We start from the raw sequence: 15,486 nt of genomic DNA on the forward strand, positions 1-15,486 counted from the left end.
TAGCCGTGCCTTAATTTTATCAATTATGTGCAACTAAAAATTAAACACGATTTTATGTACGTCTAATTAAATACCTAAAAGACTGAGATAATTATTTGGCACACTATATTGGAAGAAAAATAATTCTCAGTCGTTCATTGTTTAGTCAAAGCAACTTCAATAGTTTCAAGTTTAATTTAAAAAAAAAAAAAAAAACACAAAACAAACAATAATTGATAATAATGATAAGGATTTCTATTTTTTTTAATTTTTTTCAAAGATTTTCTAATGTTACATTGTTATTGGGTTACAAAATTCAAATTTTAAAGAAAAAGGTCACTTGTAAAATTTAATTTAAAAAAAAAACTCTCGATTGAAAGTTGTGAGTGACTAAATTTGTTTTGTTTTTTATTTCTATAATACAAAAATAAATTTGTTTATTTTTTTTTTTTTTTTAACAAATATTAGAAAGTAAAAAAGTGGCACACAGGGTTGAAAAAAGTCAATTTTCAAGAATTTGCCGAAAATAATCGTGACTATGATTAAAGTTATTTTATTAATTGTTGATTTTAATGACATTTTTTGTGCTAACAGACTCGGTAGATCGCCCATGCAAGAGGGAATATTTAATAAAAATCGGGAGTTTACTTTGGTAAATATCTTTATAGGTATGGACTTAAAAAGATATTTGTGAAAAATAACCTTGAAATTTCTGAATAAATTTGTTTTATTGTTTATTACATGATTGTTTTACGATATTTTATGCTGAGGGACTCAGTTGATTGTCTGCATTGAAGTTGCTTTAATCAGCAGCAGTGGCAATTAGTCATACATTGATTGTACATAATTTTTAGTTGCACATTTTTAGTAAAACGCTTATCTAGACATCTTACTAGCACATTTAGATATTATTCATATTAAATTAGAATTAGGTTTATTTGAAGACAAAAGAAAAATAAACATTTACAGTTGAATCTTTCTATCTGAATTCATTTCATGTAGTGGGATAAGTCTGAGATGATTGAATTGTTATTTGCTTCCTTGCTTCCTCTTACTTGAAATGGTTCTATATTTGGCCACTAGAAAAAGGTACACATTTTATTTGCTAACACCTTTTTTTTATTGAAATTGCTCCAGATAAGGCATGAAGCCACTTGATGTAAGGAGATAAAATAAAATCAAATAAAAAAATTAGCCAACGATAAGTGGTGACAGACTTTGACAAATAAAACAGCAATTCTTCCACCTTTGTCAGAAACATCATTCATATAAAAAAAGACAAAGAAAACAGAGTTACAAGGCTGCCGAAAGTAAAACTAAGGCCTACTTTCTATTCTCCTTAATTTATTTTGAAACAAAAGCAGTATGAAGTCTGTTGAATTAGACTTTAGAAAGAAAAAAAGAAATGGCGGTTTTGTTACAGCCATTTGAACCTTAGATAATTGCTAAGAAATTGAAAAGTAAACAAAATACTAAAAACACTACATTTTCGCACAATTGGTTAGTTATTAGATGGGTTTTACCAGTATTTACTTTAACCCTAACCCTGAGCGACCATTGAGGTTCCTAAAATTATAACAAAACTGAAATTCTTTTTCATTCTAACTCAAATTTGATAACTTTTGTTTCAAAATAATAAAACACTTTAAAACAAGTTAAAAACACAGAAAATTGTATGAAGGAATGGAAGTACACACACACAAGTATATGTAAGTGACAAATTTAGGTTGTAAATATTTGTTGGGCCCATAAACTTTGGTATTATAGTAGATATACATCAACTACTCCCCTCCTTCCCCAAAAATAAAACTATGTAGAGAAAAAATATCAAATTTTAGAGGAGATCAGTTTGCATATAAATTTAACATAAAATGATCCTCCATTTTTGGGTTATCTTAACATTTTAGGAAAGTTTAAATTTTTTTGTGATACATGTTTCAATTGAGGTTAGGGAGGGAGGGGAGCTACTTTTTTGGACGATTGTAACAAATTAGGGTCTATGGTAGCTTGAGAGTAGGTTAACTAGTTAAATATGCAATTTATACAGCTAAGCTGGAGGCATTTTAGAACACAGATTTGAAACAAATAAATACAAATTTAATATTTGGAGCAAAGAACGGAATTTGCAAACAATAACATTGGTTGATCTAAAACGTCAAAGATGATTCAACTCGAAGGAGGTCAAAGTTTTAAGGAACAAAGAAAAAGCTTGTGATAGAATCAATAGAATTGAGGAGTTAGAGTCACGGAAGTGAACGATGAATGTTCAGTCATGTTCTGGAAAGCAAAATTATCAAAAATTGTAGCCACAAGAAGAGAAAATCCAGCAACACAATTCCATCCAACCTGATGCGTGTTTGGAGATGAAAATAAAACTAGAACAAAAGAAATTGTCTTTGTGCTACTTCGCATTGCATCGAAAGGTCGAAAGGTCATTAAGGAAAATTAACGATAAGAAGTGGTGATAGAGTAAACTCGACTAAAGGTATGTGAATTGGAGTTAGCAGCTTGTTTCAAAGAACTGTTTAATGTCCTTTTTATTTGATCCGGTTAAAAAATGATTTATTGTATAAGTTAATTATAAGTTTATACCCACATTGATACAACCAGTAGTAACATGCTATTTAAATATGTATTGATATATTGTATACACTCTGTATGTAACATGGCATTATTTGATGCCATAAAAAGAACAGTGTACTTTTACACACATACATAACAAACACACACACATGTTGATACGCAACTGAGGGTTTTGTTTGGATTCAGATTCAGTGTTAGTGGAGGTTTATTCTGGGGGTGCAGAGAACATACCACAGAGTAAGTATTTGTGTTAAGTTTAACAATTTTTTGTACCACTTGCACTAGGGTTGGATAAAATTATATTCTGTTCATAACTTTGTTAAATGATGACAAGTCAACTTTTAAGAAACTTGAACTTTCCCAAATCTACAAACACATAATTTATTACCCATTAAAATAAAAATTTAAAAAGAAAATGGTTGACTGCCCTGAATAGCTAAAATAACCCGGAAATGAGGGATCATTTTACATTAAATTTATGTGAAACTGATCCTCCACTAAAATCTCTAAAATAATTTTGTTTTTACTTGCCAAATTAAAGCTTGAATTTATATTTTAAAATAAACCTCAATAAAATTTCACAAACCATAAATACCATGGCATAATCTCCATAAATAGATAAAGGTAATTTTAGAGACAAACAAATCTGTTAAGAGAACCCGCCAGCTGTCTTTAATATTTACTAAGAATGGTAGGTTCATTGCAAGCAAGCCTTCTATTATTAATTTTTTTTGTTGTTGTTGCTTTCTTTCTAGCAACAGAAGTGGTAAAAAAAATAGTTGTATTACTTAAATGTCTGGTAAAAGGGCTCAGATATCCATTTATTCTATTTAAGTCACTTTTACTTTTATGAGCTATCTTCAGGAAATGCATTTCACTAAATATTTTGCTACTTCATTCTGAATGAGGCTGAAGTCAGAATGAAAACATTACAAATAATTTTTTTTTTTTTACAAAAATAATTTTTGCTTTGACTTAAGTGTCCACTAACAGACATAACCTACTACCAAAGTCGCTAATGTGTGTGTGTGTGTGCGCGTTTGTGTAGTTTCATATGCGTCATACTTTAGGAAAAAAAGTACTTAATTGTGCAATATGTATACATCGAGAAAAGTGAAACTATGTGAGTGTCATTGTGTGTAAATTTCCCTACCAAACTACTGTCAATTTTCAGTCTACAGACTCAAGATTTGACATAAGGGGTATTGAGATTGGGAAAAATCTTTTTATTCAGTTTTCGGCCAGAAATTTGGCTGTCAAGGGGTCGAAGTTCAACGATTTGACTTTTGAAAACTCCACCAATTTTGAGTCTAAACACTTGAAATTTTAGATATAGGTTACTTGAGCCCAAAACAAATGTAAAAGGGTCAAAATTGGGGTCAAAGTTAAAAAAAATTTGACCTGTGCGATATCTACCAAATTATGCAGCCAATTTTGGTCTAAACATTTGAAATTTTACATAAAGTTTATTCAGACATAGGGAAAGCTTTTTAACCAGTTTATGGCCGAAAATTTGGCTGCCAAGGGGTCAAAGTTAAAAAGATTTGACCTTTGCGGTCTCTAGCAAACTATTCAGCAAATTTTGGATCTAAACATTTGAAATTTTACATAAAGGACATTCAGATATGCAGCAAGCTTTTTAATCAGTTTTTGGACAAAAATTTGGTTGCCAAGAGGTCAAAGTTGAAAGAATTGACCTTTGCAGACTCTACCAAACTCCTCCACCAATTTTGGGTCTAAACACTTGAAATTTTAGATGTAGGCTACCTTGCCATGAGTCAAACATATATATATATATATATACACACACACATATATGCACATGAAGTTATGAACAGTATATAGGGTCCGAGCAAAGTCGGGCTGAATTGCTAGTATATACATATTTCTAATTAAGAACAGTGACCTTCCATCAATTCCTTCGGTTTCATAGCAAAATTGTAAACTCCATCTGCTGGATTAAAGATACCAAATGTAACAAAGTTGATGCTTTTATAGTGTAAAGCTTAAACTATTAAAACAGACTGAAAAATTGGTTACATTCAGTAGCACCCTTGTTTTATTTCTTAGGACTAGAGAGATAATTAACCATATTTCACCAAAATCTGCAGTATTTCAAAGATATCTATCAATTATTACACTTACTGTTATCATCATCAACACTGAGCTTTCAGTAAACTGAAAATCTTGAGTTGAAGGATACAATCAGTTTCATCCATTTAAAACCGTATTTTTTATGTACAACGTTAAACAAATGTGCCAACTTTAAGTAAATCTTTGAAACTACACATTTAATATCAAACGATATATTTTTTGTATTTAATTTTTTTTATCTAAGACTGTGCACTACATATGGTTATAATAATTATTATTCAGCAATTGAATGGCTAATAAAACAAATTTTGTTTCTTGATTACAAAAAATATTAGCAAGGAGAACATACATATAATGCACATAGGAAAATGGACCAAAAAATGTGTGCAAATTAATTTTCAGCGTTCACTTACAGACAGTGGCAAAGCCCACAATTATTTCATCATAGCTACAAAGTTCTTAATCAGTTATGGGAATAAAAGATATTTTGCATTTACATAATTACAGACAAATTTGTATTGTGTGTGTGTATATATATATATATATATATATATATATATATATATAAGAAATTAATCGGAGGATATGAATAAGATACAAAAACACAAAGTAAATTGTCACAAAAGAGCAAATATTCGGCGATATATAAAAAAGGGGGGGGGGCTAATGGGAATTCATAGGAAATATATATATATATATATATATACATACAATAATATAAAATATTTCACACAAATTCCCATTCACCTTTTCTTACCAGGCCACTAATATAATTAGATATACCACCTTTTTTGGCAATTTTATAAGTTCCAAATCTCAGCGACTATTGATCAGAATTTAACAAATGATGGCTCATTGGAAAGGTAATAACCTTAATTGGTTAGTGAGCTATGTAGCATTTGCCCATAAGGTCACACATTAAGGGAATCATCTATCATCCAGAGTTAATTTTTTTGGCACATTATTACAACCATAAAATGTTTCAATCAGTCTTTTGTTTTCCTAGTATTGCATATGAATTACAAAATATTTGACCTTGATCAAAACCTTTGACCTTGATGAAGAGGAGACTAAAACTTGCTTCTATGGTTTCAAATGATCTGCAAAGAGAGACTTGATACCAAATATTCCTTACATGTTATATCTCCCCTCTTCGGTTTTCATACATAAAATTTCAGTATATAAGGATTATTTAATACTGAAAATATTCATATTAATAACCTATTTACAAAATAGGGGAAATATAATATGAGAAATATTGGGAATCACATCTCCCCTTGTTGTAATAATATATAATACAAATTTATCTGTGAATATGTAAATTTTTTTTTTTTTTTTACATAGGCGTCACCACTTATCAAGGCCGATTGGCCACTCAAGGATAAGGGTTAAAGAGTTTAGAGTAGTCAAAAGGACAATATAGTAATCGATAGTAATGGAAGTTCGGTAAATTTGTTAACTTAAGTGGAACGGCTCATCAGAAACTTGTTCACGTTGGACTTGAAGACAACCATATTATAGACAGCTGGAAAGCAGGAAAACGGAAGACAATTCCACAGGCGTGCAGTTCTAAGAAAAAAAGCTTTGATCATGGAATCTACGTTTAGGTTTAGGCACAGATAAAGAGTGGAGGGAATTATTGATAGTGTTTTCAGCTAGACGAGTGTTCCTTGTGAAAGTTTGGCGAGGGGGGAGGACCATAGACTGAAGCTCAGTCGAACACTTTCCATGAAAATAACGATAAAGCAGAGACAAACTCGCAACATCTCTTCTGTGAGATAAGAGGTTGCAGCGAAGAGAAAAGGACATCTCCCACCAGGCCACAAAGTCTATTTTGAACCCTATCAAGGCAGGACAAGTCTTTTCTAGCAGCTCCTGCCCATATGTGGCAACAGTATTCCATCCTTGGACGTATCTGGCTCTTATATAGATAGAGAATTGCATCAGCAGTGAGATATCTACTGGATCGATAGAAGGGTCCGACCATTTTTCCAGCAGCCTGAATGCAATGAATAGGTAAAGGCTAGCTTCAGTTTTGCTGTTGTGGAATGAATCTTGCTTAGGGTCTTTTTTTGCTTGGCTGTCTCCCCTATGGCCTTGCCAGGCCACTAACATATATATATATATATATATATATATAAAATGCAAATTTGTATATATATATATAAATATATAAACAAATATATAACTTTTTATTAATACAAAAAGTATACAGCGCTTTGAAAATATATGAACAAACCCTAGGGGCTCCTTTCACCAAACTCATCAGGAGTTAATCGGTGGTTATAAAAGATGCAAGATAAATTGTCACATAAGAGCAAATACTCTTAGATATATGAAAAAAAAAAAAGGTAAAAAAAGGCAAATGGGAATTTGTGTGAAACATTTTATATTATTGTATATATATATATATATATATATATATATTTCACATGAATTCCCATTCGCCTTTTTTTCTCTTTTTTTTCATATACCTCTGAATATTTGCTCTTGTGTGACAATTTAATTTGTCTTTTTGCATCTTATTCATATCCTCAATTAATTCTTTATATATATATATATATATAACACACACACACACATATATATACAATATACTTGGCCTTTTGGCCAAGATCGGAGTGTGGTGTCTGTTCTTTGGATGCTGCACTTGCGTTTCTTGTTCTTTTTCGGTGGGGGAGCAGTCCTTCGCAACTGAGACAATTTTTTTTATTTTTGTACCTTTTCTCCATGTTAAAAAACGACCCTGGTGTCTAACTTTGTCCCGTGGGGAGGCATTGTAAATAGGTACAATACAAATTTGTGAATATGTAATGCAATGAATAGGTAAAAGGTAAATGCAAAGTATCTTTTATTCCCATGACAACTGATGAAAAACCTTGTTGTTATGATGATATAACTGCGGGGTTTGCCACTGTCTGTGTAAGATGTGGAAATATTTTACATATACTTTCCATTTTTTATAGATCAATCTTTTCAAGATAGTTTTATAATTGTTAACAGAATTTACAAATAGGCAATATAGATTACATTTCAGTGAGCAATATTTTATTAATTTTACTTACATTTTAAAAAAGTAAAAATCTTTACCACTGTAGCTTAATATTGTCTCAAGTATGCACATATGTTTGTGTATTTCTATGTACAGGATTTACTATTAAACTATTTAGCCAATCATTATGACTTTTAGAACACAGCTGCTAGGTGTAAGAGTCCAAATGTAGGCTATATTTAGTTTTATGTAAAGGTCAAAGAGTGGTATAGAAATTCTTCATGAACATAGAGATACTTCAGATTTGTGAATTTTGATAGAAATCATGTAATGGATCTTGATCAGAATTGGAATAAGGATTCTAAATAAAAGGTTTAGTAGCATACTTTCATAAGGAGACATAAAAGTGTCCCAAAATATTTGTTTGGGAAAATTAATTTTACCAGTTTTGAAATGGATATAATTCTAGTATATAGTAATATAAAATTTGAAATACTATTTTCCTAATGTTATAATATAAAAAAATAAATTTGCTAAAACATTTTTGTTAAAATTTGGAAAATGATCAATCATGTTATTCAAGCCTAAATATTTTGTCTTCAGCTAATCACAACAAATACATATTTTATTGCTTTGGTTAAAGTCTAATCATCATCATCGCTTTAACATCTGTTTTACATATAGGCAGGTGTTGGGTGGCTTTTAGAAATTCATTTCCAAACTATTTCTGACCAGGTCTTTATGCTTATTTCTCGCATATATATATATATATATATATATATATATATATATATATATATCCTTATAACTTATTTTCCGTGGCCTTCCCCTGTGAACTGGATTCGCTACCTCAATTATTGTGCATCTAACCCAGAAACTCATCCATTCTTTCAATGTGACCATACCATCAAAGTCTCATGTTATTCACACATCTATCTATACTGTCTAAATTTAATCCTCCTCTGATATCTAAACTAAGCGTGTTTTTAAAACTAACATTACACATACAACATTCTCATTTGTCTCTATGCAAGGTATGTCCTCAACACTCACTAGTTAGGTTCATCTATAGAGGCATATTTATATGTTTATAGTCTGACTGCGAGATTTTGCATAAGTTCATCCATAATGAAATCTATAGTTTGGGTATGGAGCTAACGTTGATCAAATCAAGAAAAACTCTTGCAATTCAACACCTATATTTTGTCAGCGAAAATACAGCAAGAGAAAGCAGACAAGAAAGAGAGCAAACAAAAAGACTTTAGTTTTCAACTGGATTTTAATACTTATCAAACATGTAGAAATTTGTAATGATATACCTGATCAAATATGGTAAGTTAGGAGAGGCTAACTATTAATCAACACATCTAGCTTCTTATCCAAAGTAAGATGGTTTGAACAAAATTTATTCGTTATATTTTAATTTAAAACATAATGAAAATATTTTTATTCTTAATACATGTTGGTGTAAAATTCATTGAATTTCCCAGAAATCTTACTGATTTAGAAAAAAAAAAAAAAAAAAAAAAAATATATATAACATAGGAAAACAAGTTCAATTTTTCAATCAAAATAAAAGTGCAAAAAAAAAAAAAAAAAAAAAAAAAACTTTCCAAAGACATGAACTTACCTCTATACAATTGTTACAAACACTACAATGCGAGCAACGTGGAGGCCTGTAGAATTGACAAGTTGTACACCATTTCATGCGCATTGTAATTCCTTTGATTTCAACATTTTTGTATAAAGGTGCTCTGAAATCATCGTCCCGAAATTCGTCTTCATGTGCTGTTAAGAAAAAGTAAAACGACGTCAACATAAAAAAAAATCCTTTTCTTTTCTTAATACTATGAAAAAAAAATTATGTTTTGCAATTATTTTTGAGATGAGGAATGATAATTTAGATTATTGTTCCCATTTTGAATGTTATGTTCACATACAGCCAATTTTCACAATGGGTGACACTAAAAATACAATCATGAATTAATATTTCTACCTCGCCATGATCGACAGAAAACAAAAAATTTATCCCTGTGGATTAAATAGTATTCTATTTACACAAATTCGTTCAACGATATGCTTAAAAGGTTACGTTGACCAAAATATAAAAATAATATTCAAGAAAAGAAATGTAGTCTTTATAACACAAATGCAATAAAAGTTATATCAAAAAAAAAAAAAAAAAAAAAAAATCACAATAAAAAAATGGATGCCATTGTAGCTGCACAATACATCAGAAAGTGATTTGGACTCTTTAAACTTGTAATATTTTAGGGGTTTTTTTTTTTTGCTTTTTAAATCTTCATATACAAAAACAAAAATTAAGGAATTAATAAAATTTGTAACAAAAAGTGTATTTCAATAAATCTCTCGTCTTGTGCACATGAGGGCAAAGTTTTTTTCTTAAAGATTTAGATGTTGCACAATGATATTATTGAAAACTAGCGGGGGTACCCGGCGTTGCCCGAGTGTTTGTTTCCGGGGGGGGGGGGGAGTTTTAAAAAATGTTATGGTAGGTAAGTAGGAAGGATCAAACCCGGAGTCATGAGTAAAAGTAGGAAAATAAAGTGAAAAAAAAAAACAAAAAAAAAAACATCTGCAACGTTAACAGTTCGGCCACCAAGAAAAGTCCATTCCAGTTGTTTAGGAAAAAAACAAAAAACAAAAAAAAAAACGACTACGGTAGGTCGGCGCGAACGTGAAAATATAATGTGAATTGTCCAGCACGCTAACCACTACGCCACAGAGCACTGCAGCTTAGTTTAGTGATTTTAAATAACTTCACATGAAAGAACTACAAAGCCAAACCGGTGTTCTCTTCTCAACTGTTCCTTGTGAACGATCCCCAAACGGTGTTAAGTGGTGGTAGGGGGAGGAGGAATTTATTAGAGAGAAAATATTTTACCACTTCCATTGATCTTAACCGATTTTGGCCGTGACTTCTCAGCAGAAAAAGTATAGAAATCTAAGATTATCGAGGAATTTGAGAAATAATAAGCCTATAACACACCTCAGATATTGTTCTGCCGTTTGTGCATATTATATTTGCATGAAATATCTTGATTTTTAATCCTATTAAGGTCAAAATCCGACAGGAAAAAATGAGTTTATTTTATTTATATAGAAGATAAACAGTGAATAAACGTCCATTGTGAATTGTAAACAAAATTATTGATATTCACTTTATCCTAATTGAAATGTCAGTAATATTCAACAATGATTTGAAAAAAAAAAAAATCAAGTCTTGTTTATTTTATTTGTCTGCTCAAGTGCAGCCATATCTTCTAGAGATTATGAAAGTGTTCATATAGAATTTGCAATGCTTTTTTTCATGTTATAACTTGAGATAACAATACTTCATTAATGGGCAGATGGCGGCCTTGTGGAGGTACAAGACACTCTCAGACATAAGAAACCCTCTAGCATGGTAGAGAGCCCACCTTCTTCGCAGCAACCTTGGCAATACCTTCAATGTATTTGTTCCAATTCATGTATCCTGTGAACATTAAGCCAAGGAGTTTCAATGAAGAGCTTTCAAATAGTGTATCATTGGCCATTACTATCAGTGGCAAAGAAGATTTCTTATAATTATCGAAGGAAAGAAGCTTGTTAGCAGTGAATGTTGCCATCCACTACAAACTGGAAGTCTTCCTCTAATATTTCAGCCATTTCTTTAAGTATGTGTTCATTCGCTTTCGCTTTGTGTGTTATAGAGCATTTCATCAGTAAATATACCCATCTCTGAGACAGTTTTATTTGAGAAGTATTTATGAATAAGAGGAATAAAGGTCCAAGCATCAACCCCTGAGGCATACCCACATTTATATGCTGTTTTGACGTATGACCAGAGGACAATGTGGATTTTTCTGTTATTTAAGAAAAAAGTTTGATTATATTAAGAATTTGGTTAATAATACCATATCATTTAATTTGCATGAAAAGTTCATAATGCCATACTCTGTCGAAGGTCTTAGATATATCTAGGGCTACTGCAGAAGCATTTGGAGACCATGTTTCACTGCTACACAAGAAGGTAGAATAGACAGGCTGAAAAGACACGGTCTCCAAATTTTAAAAGAAATGTACCAAGGATTGACAGCAGCTTGTTGAACTTTCCCCAAACAACACAACAACAAGCAATGATAACTTGTTTGCAACCACTGTTAGCATTCAACATGTTGGACCAAGTAGAAGAAGGTGGTTTCAACATAATGTAAGGTGCTATCTCCATGTGCCACAATTCAGCCATCGATCGAACGAACAACATCCCAACATCTGCGATAAACATAATTCAGGTCAGCTACCATGAGATTACTACACTAAATAATATAAAAAATAAAATTTCAACACATTTATCAACTACCAAATAGATGGAAATTGTTAATAATGTATTTTTCTCATTGGTTATCTAATATTAACAAAATATATTTTTTATTAACGTGTCTCAGCATTGCCTGGGAAAATTGATAAACCAAAAATCACAACTCAGAAGCCAATTGACTGCAAAAGATTGGAAAGACTTCAAAAATGCTATTAATCATAGTATAAAAATATCCATAAGTATGTGTAAATAATAAAATGAAAATCATTGAATAAGAAATCAATAAAAAAAAAAAAAGTTAATCAATGGGATGTCCTTTTGCATTTGCAAAGCAATATGCAAATTATTTAACTGTTCTTCAATAATATGTACAGCTACTGTGAATATGGAATTTGGCATTTAAGTTACTTCCTTAACATTTAACAAAAAACGTTTCTGACTAGGCAATGTTCATTTGTTAGTTAACATTTTTCTAATGCAACAGGATTACTTCTTTCTTTCTTCCTGTTTTGCCTTGTATTCCTTTCCATGACAGTTCCCTCTGATAATGTAAACTTCAAACAAATGAAGAAATAAAACTAATAATGATACTAGCATGATAACTAGCAATAATAGCCCTGATGATAATAGTTATCTTTGTTACAAAAGTGGACAATACAAACATAGGTTAGAGATTGAAATACAATTCAAGGATTAGGGTTTATTTTAACAGTTTGTAATATTTGTAAGCGGATTTGTTCCCATTTACTTGCCTCCTCATGAAGGCAAAGTTAGACACAAGGTCGGTTTTTAATGTAAGAGGAAATCCAGCTCCCAAAAATATTGAATTGGAACAAAAATAAATTTTCTTTAATCCAAAAGACCTCCTTCACTAACGGAGCACAGAATAGACTGTCACATCAGAACAGATGCTACGCTTTGTTCATAGCAATCAGAAAATGACAATGTTAAGAGTAAGATAATGTTAACAAACGGCAACAATATTTGTTTCTATTCTTCGTTCAAGATCAACTGTTGAATATAACAGTTGTGTAACACATAACTATCGGGCGCAACATTACGCACAAATATTTGACGAACATTTAAGATGTTTACATGTGTTGCCCCTAAAGAAGAGAAGAGATCGTTACATTAAATGTGTTATTTTTTTGGGGTTCATATATTTTAGAAATTGTAAACAATAGAAAATTAGCTTCTTTCACTATCCACAAATTATTGCAAACAAAAAGAAATGTGTACCAATTAATAAAATATATATATATATATACACACACACAAAGACAAAGTGTAAATAAAATTAACTTACTAAGAAATCAGGAATGTGAGCAGCCAATATAAATAGGAAAGTTATTGTTCACACACACATTGTCAAAATAAAAATGTTATTTAAAAGCTGTTTGTTAGATAGCTTTTGAGATCTAACAGCAATGATGGAGTTTACGAGTGTAAATATTTGAATTAATTTCTCTACATTTTTTTTTCCAATTTATTTTATCACATTAAGGCAATTTGTTAGACAACTATGACTTGATTAATTAAATTTGGTTTAAAACTGTAACATTAAATAAATTCAACATTTCTATCCTGCCGCGGTTGACCTGACGAGGGCCAAAGGAGTGATTGGCCGAAGCATTGTGAAAGCAACAGCTGGAAGATGAGGATAATGGTTCAAAAAATTAAATAATGATACAATTTACTCTTGTTTGTATGTAACGATAACGTTACAAACGTTTGATACATGTTTGTGATTTTATTTATTGTATTTCCATGTTTTTCCTGTTTATCATAATTTTCTTGTAGCGGTTTAACGTTTTGCGATTCGTTGAATTTCTTGAAATCTTTTTTAAAGAAAACCAATTTAAAAAGAAAAAATTGCATATTTCTGTATTAAACCTTTTATTATTTTAAAATTTGGTCTTTGCTCCTTTTATTGAAAAAAATAATTAGGGTTTAAATTACATTTTTCAACTACCATTTTCCTGCTTTCCAGCTGGCTACAATATGGTTGTCTTCAAGTCTAACGTAAACAAGTTTTTGATGAGCCGTTCCATATAAGTTGACAAATTTACTGAATTTCCATTACTAACGATTACTTTATTGTCCAATTGTCTACTGTACACGCGGTAACCCTTATCCTCGAATGGCCTCTTGGCCTTGATAAGTGGTGATGCTTTTGCAAAAAAAAAAAAAAAAAAAAAAAAAAAAAATTCTCACACTGAAGAATGTGTGTCTAAAGAGGGGAGTGCAAAAAACTTAAGACATTGAGGAGATAGGAAGTCCTTTGATGAAAAAAAAAAAAAAAAGAAGAAATTTCATCTAACCTCCTGCCCCCCCTGAATGTATCATTTTAAGTTCACATTTTCAGAGAACTGTCATAAAAGAGAAAAGGAATACTAGGCAAGAAAGAGGAAGAAAGAAAAAGATAAACCAAGAAAAAGAAATAAAATAAAACGATTTGGTAGCAGGAAAATGTGAGACTTTAAAGATAAACCAGTATTTTTTTTCTTGTTTTTTTTTTCTTAAATAAATAAAAAAAATTTTTTTTAAAAATCACTAAAAAGCAAGAACTTAACATTTAATTTGAATCTCTAATGTAAATTTGGTCTCAAGTTATGCTGACCATGTTCAAATAGTGTTTTTTGCACAAAATTTTGTGCAGTGTGTTCCAAGATGGCAAACCATGTTATCAAGCTGTAATTGTCCAAGATTTATCTGAAGAGTCACTTATTAAAAAAAAAAAGAACAAAAATGGATTGGACATGGAGACTAAACTTTGGCCTTTGTATTCTCCAGATTTAACATTATTTTTGCTTTGTTTTGTTTTGTTTTTTGGTCCTCGACAAAAGGAAGGCGGACCTGTAAATTCATCGTTGTCTGTTCATCCGTCCGCACTTTTCTTGGATGTGCCCCAAGAGCTCTTTTAGAGCTAATAAAAACACTATTTTTGGGACTATTTTACCATATTTTGTTCAAAATTTTCTGTGTATATCTATTTAGCAGTTTTGCATGGTGCTGAACTCAAATTTAAATATGTTAAGGCCTTGGGGACTTTTGAAGCTAAATGCGATGTGGGATGGGAGGCAAACGATGGACTTAGTCATTTCTTTTTTTGCATGGCTCAGAACTCAAATTTACATATGTTAAGACCTAAAATTACACCGTTTATTCATTTTCACCAGGATTTGACGTCTCCCTGGCGACTTTTGGGGCTAAACGGGAGTGGGGGCAAATGCTGAACTTGATCATTTTTTTTATGCCTTTTTCACTGTGCAGTCACGGGTGACCATGCATGCTTCACTTGTTCAGCTTGTTTTTAAAATGTACAGCTCAAGACTTCTGATTTAAAACGAATGCAAATTAAAAATATGAGCATTTTTTATGTTACAATAAATTCAATTGAAACTTTTTACGTTACAATAAATTCAATTGAAATTTTTTACGTTACAATGCATGCTTCATTGTTTTTTGTTTTTTTTGCATATAGTTTTATCAAAGGAGAAATGTACCTAGTGAAATA

General features: G+C 31.0%; 1 protein-coding gene across 1 annotated transcript in view; it reads right to left on the reverse strand.

Moving 5' to 3' along the window:
• LOC145268171 (palmitoyltransferase ZDHHC8-like) overlaps window positions 1-15,486 on the reverse strand; it is a 110,899-nt gene that overhangs the window by 56,128 nt on the left and 39,285 nt on the right. The window contains exon 3 of the mRNA XM_080123382.1: window positions 9,279-9,436. Coding sequence (XP_079979508.1) covers window positions 9,279-9,436 — 158 coding nt within the window. The remainder of the gene's footprint in view (window positions 1-9,278; window positions 9,437-15,486) is intronic.

Source organism: Euprymna scolopes, chromosome 43, assembly GCF_053919585.1.
Source record: "Euprymna scolopes isolate OS-2025 chromosome 43, ASM5391958v1, whole genome shotgun sequence".
In the NCBI taxonomy this organism is placed as follows: Eukaryota; Metazoa; Mollusca; class Cephalopoda; order Sepiida; family Sepiolidae; genus Euprymna; species Euprymna scolopes.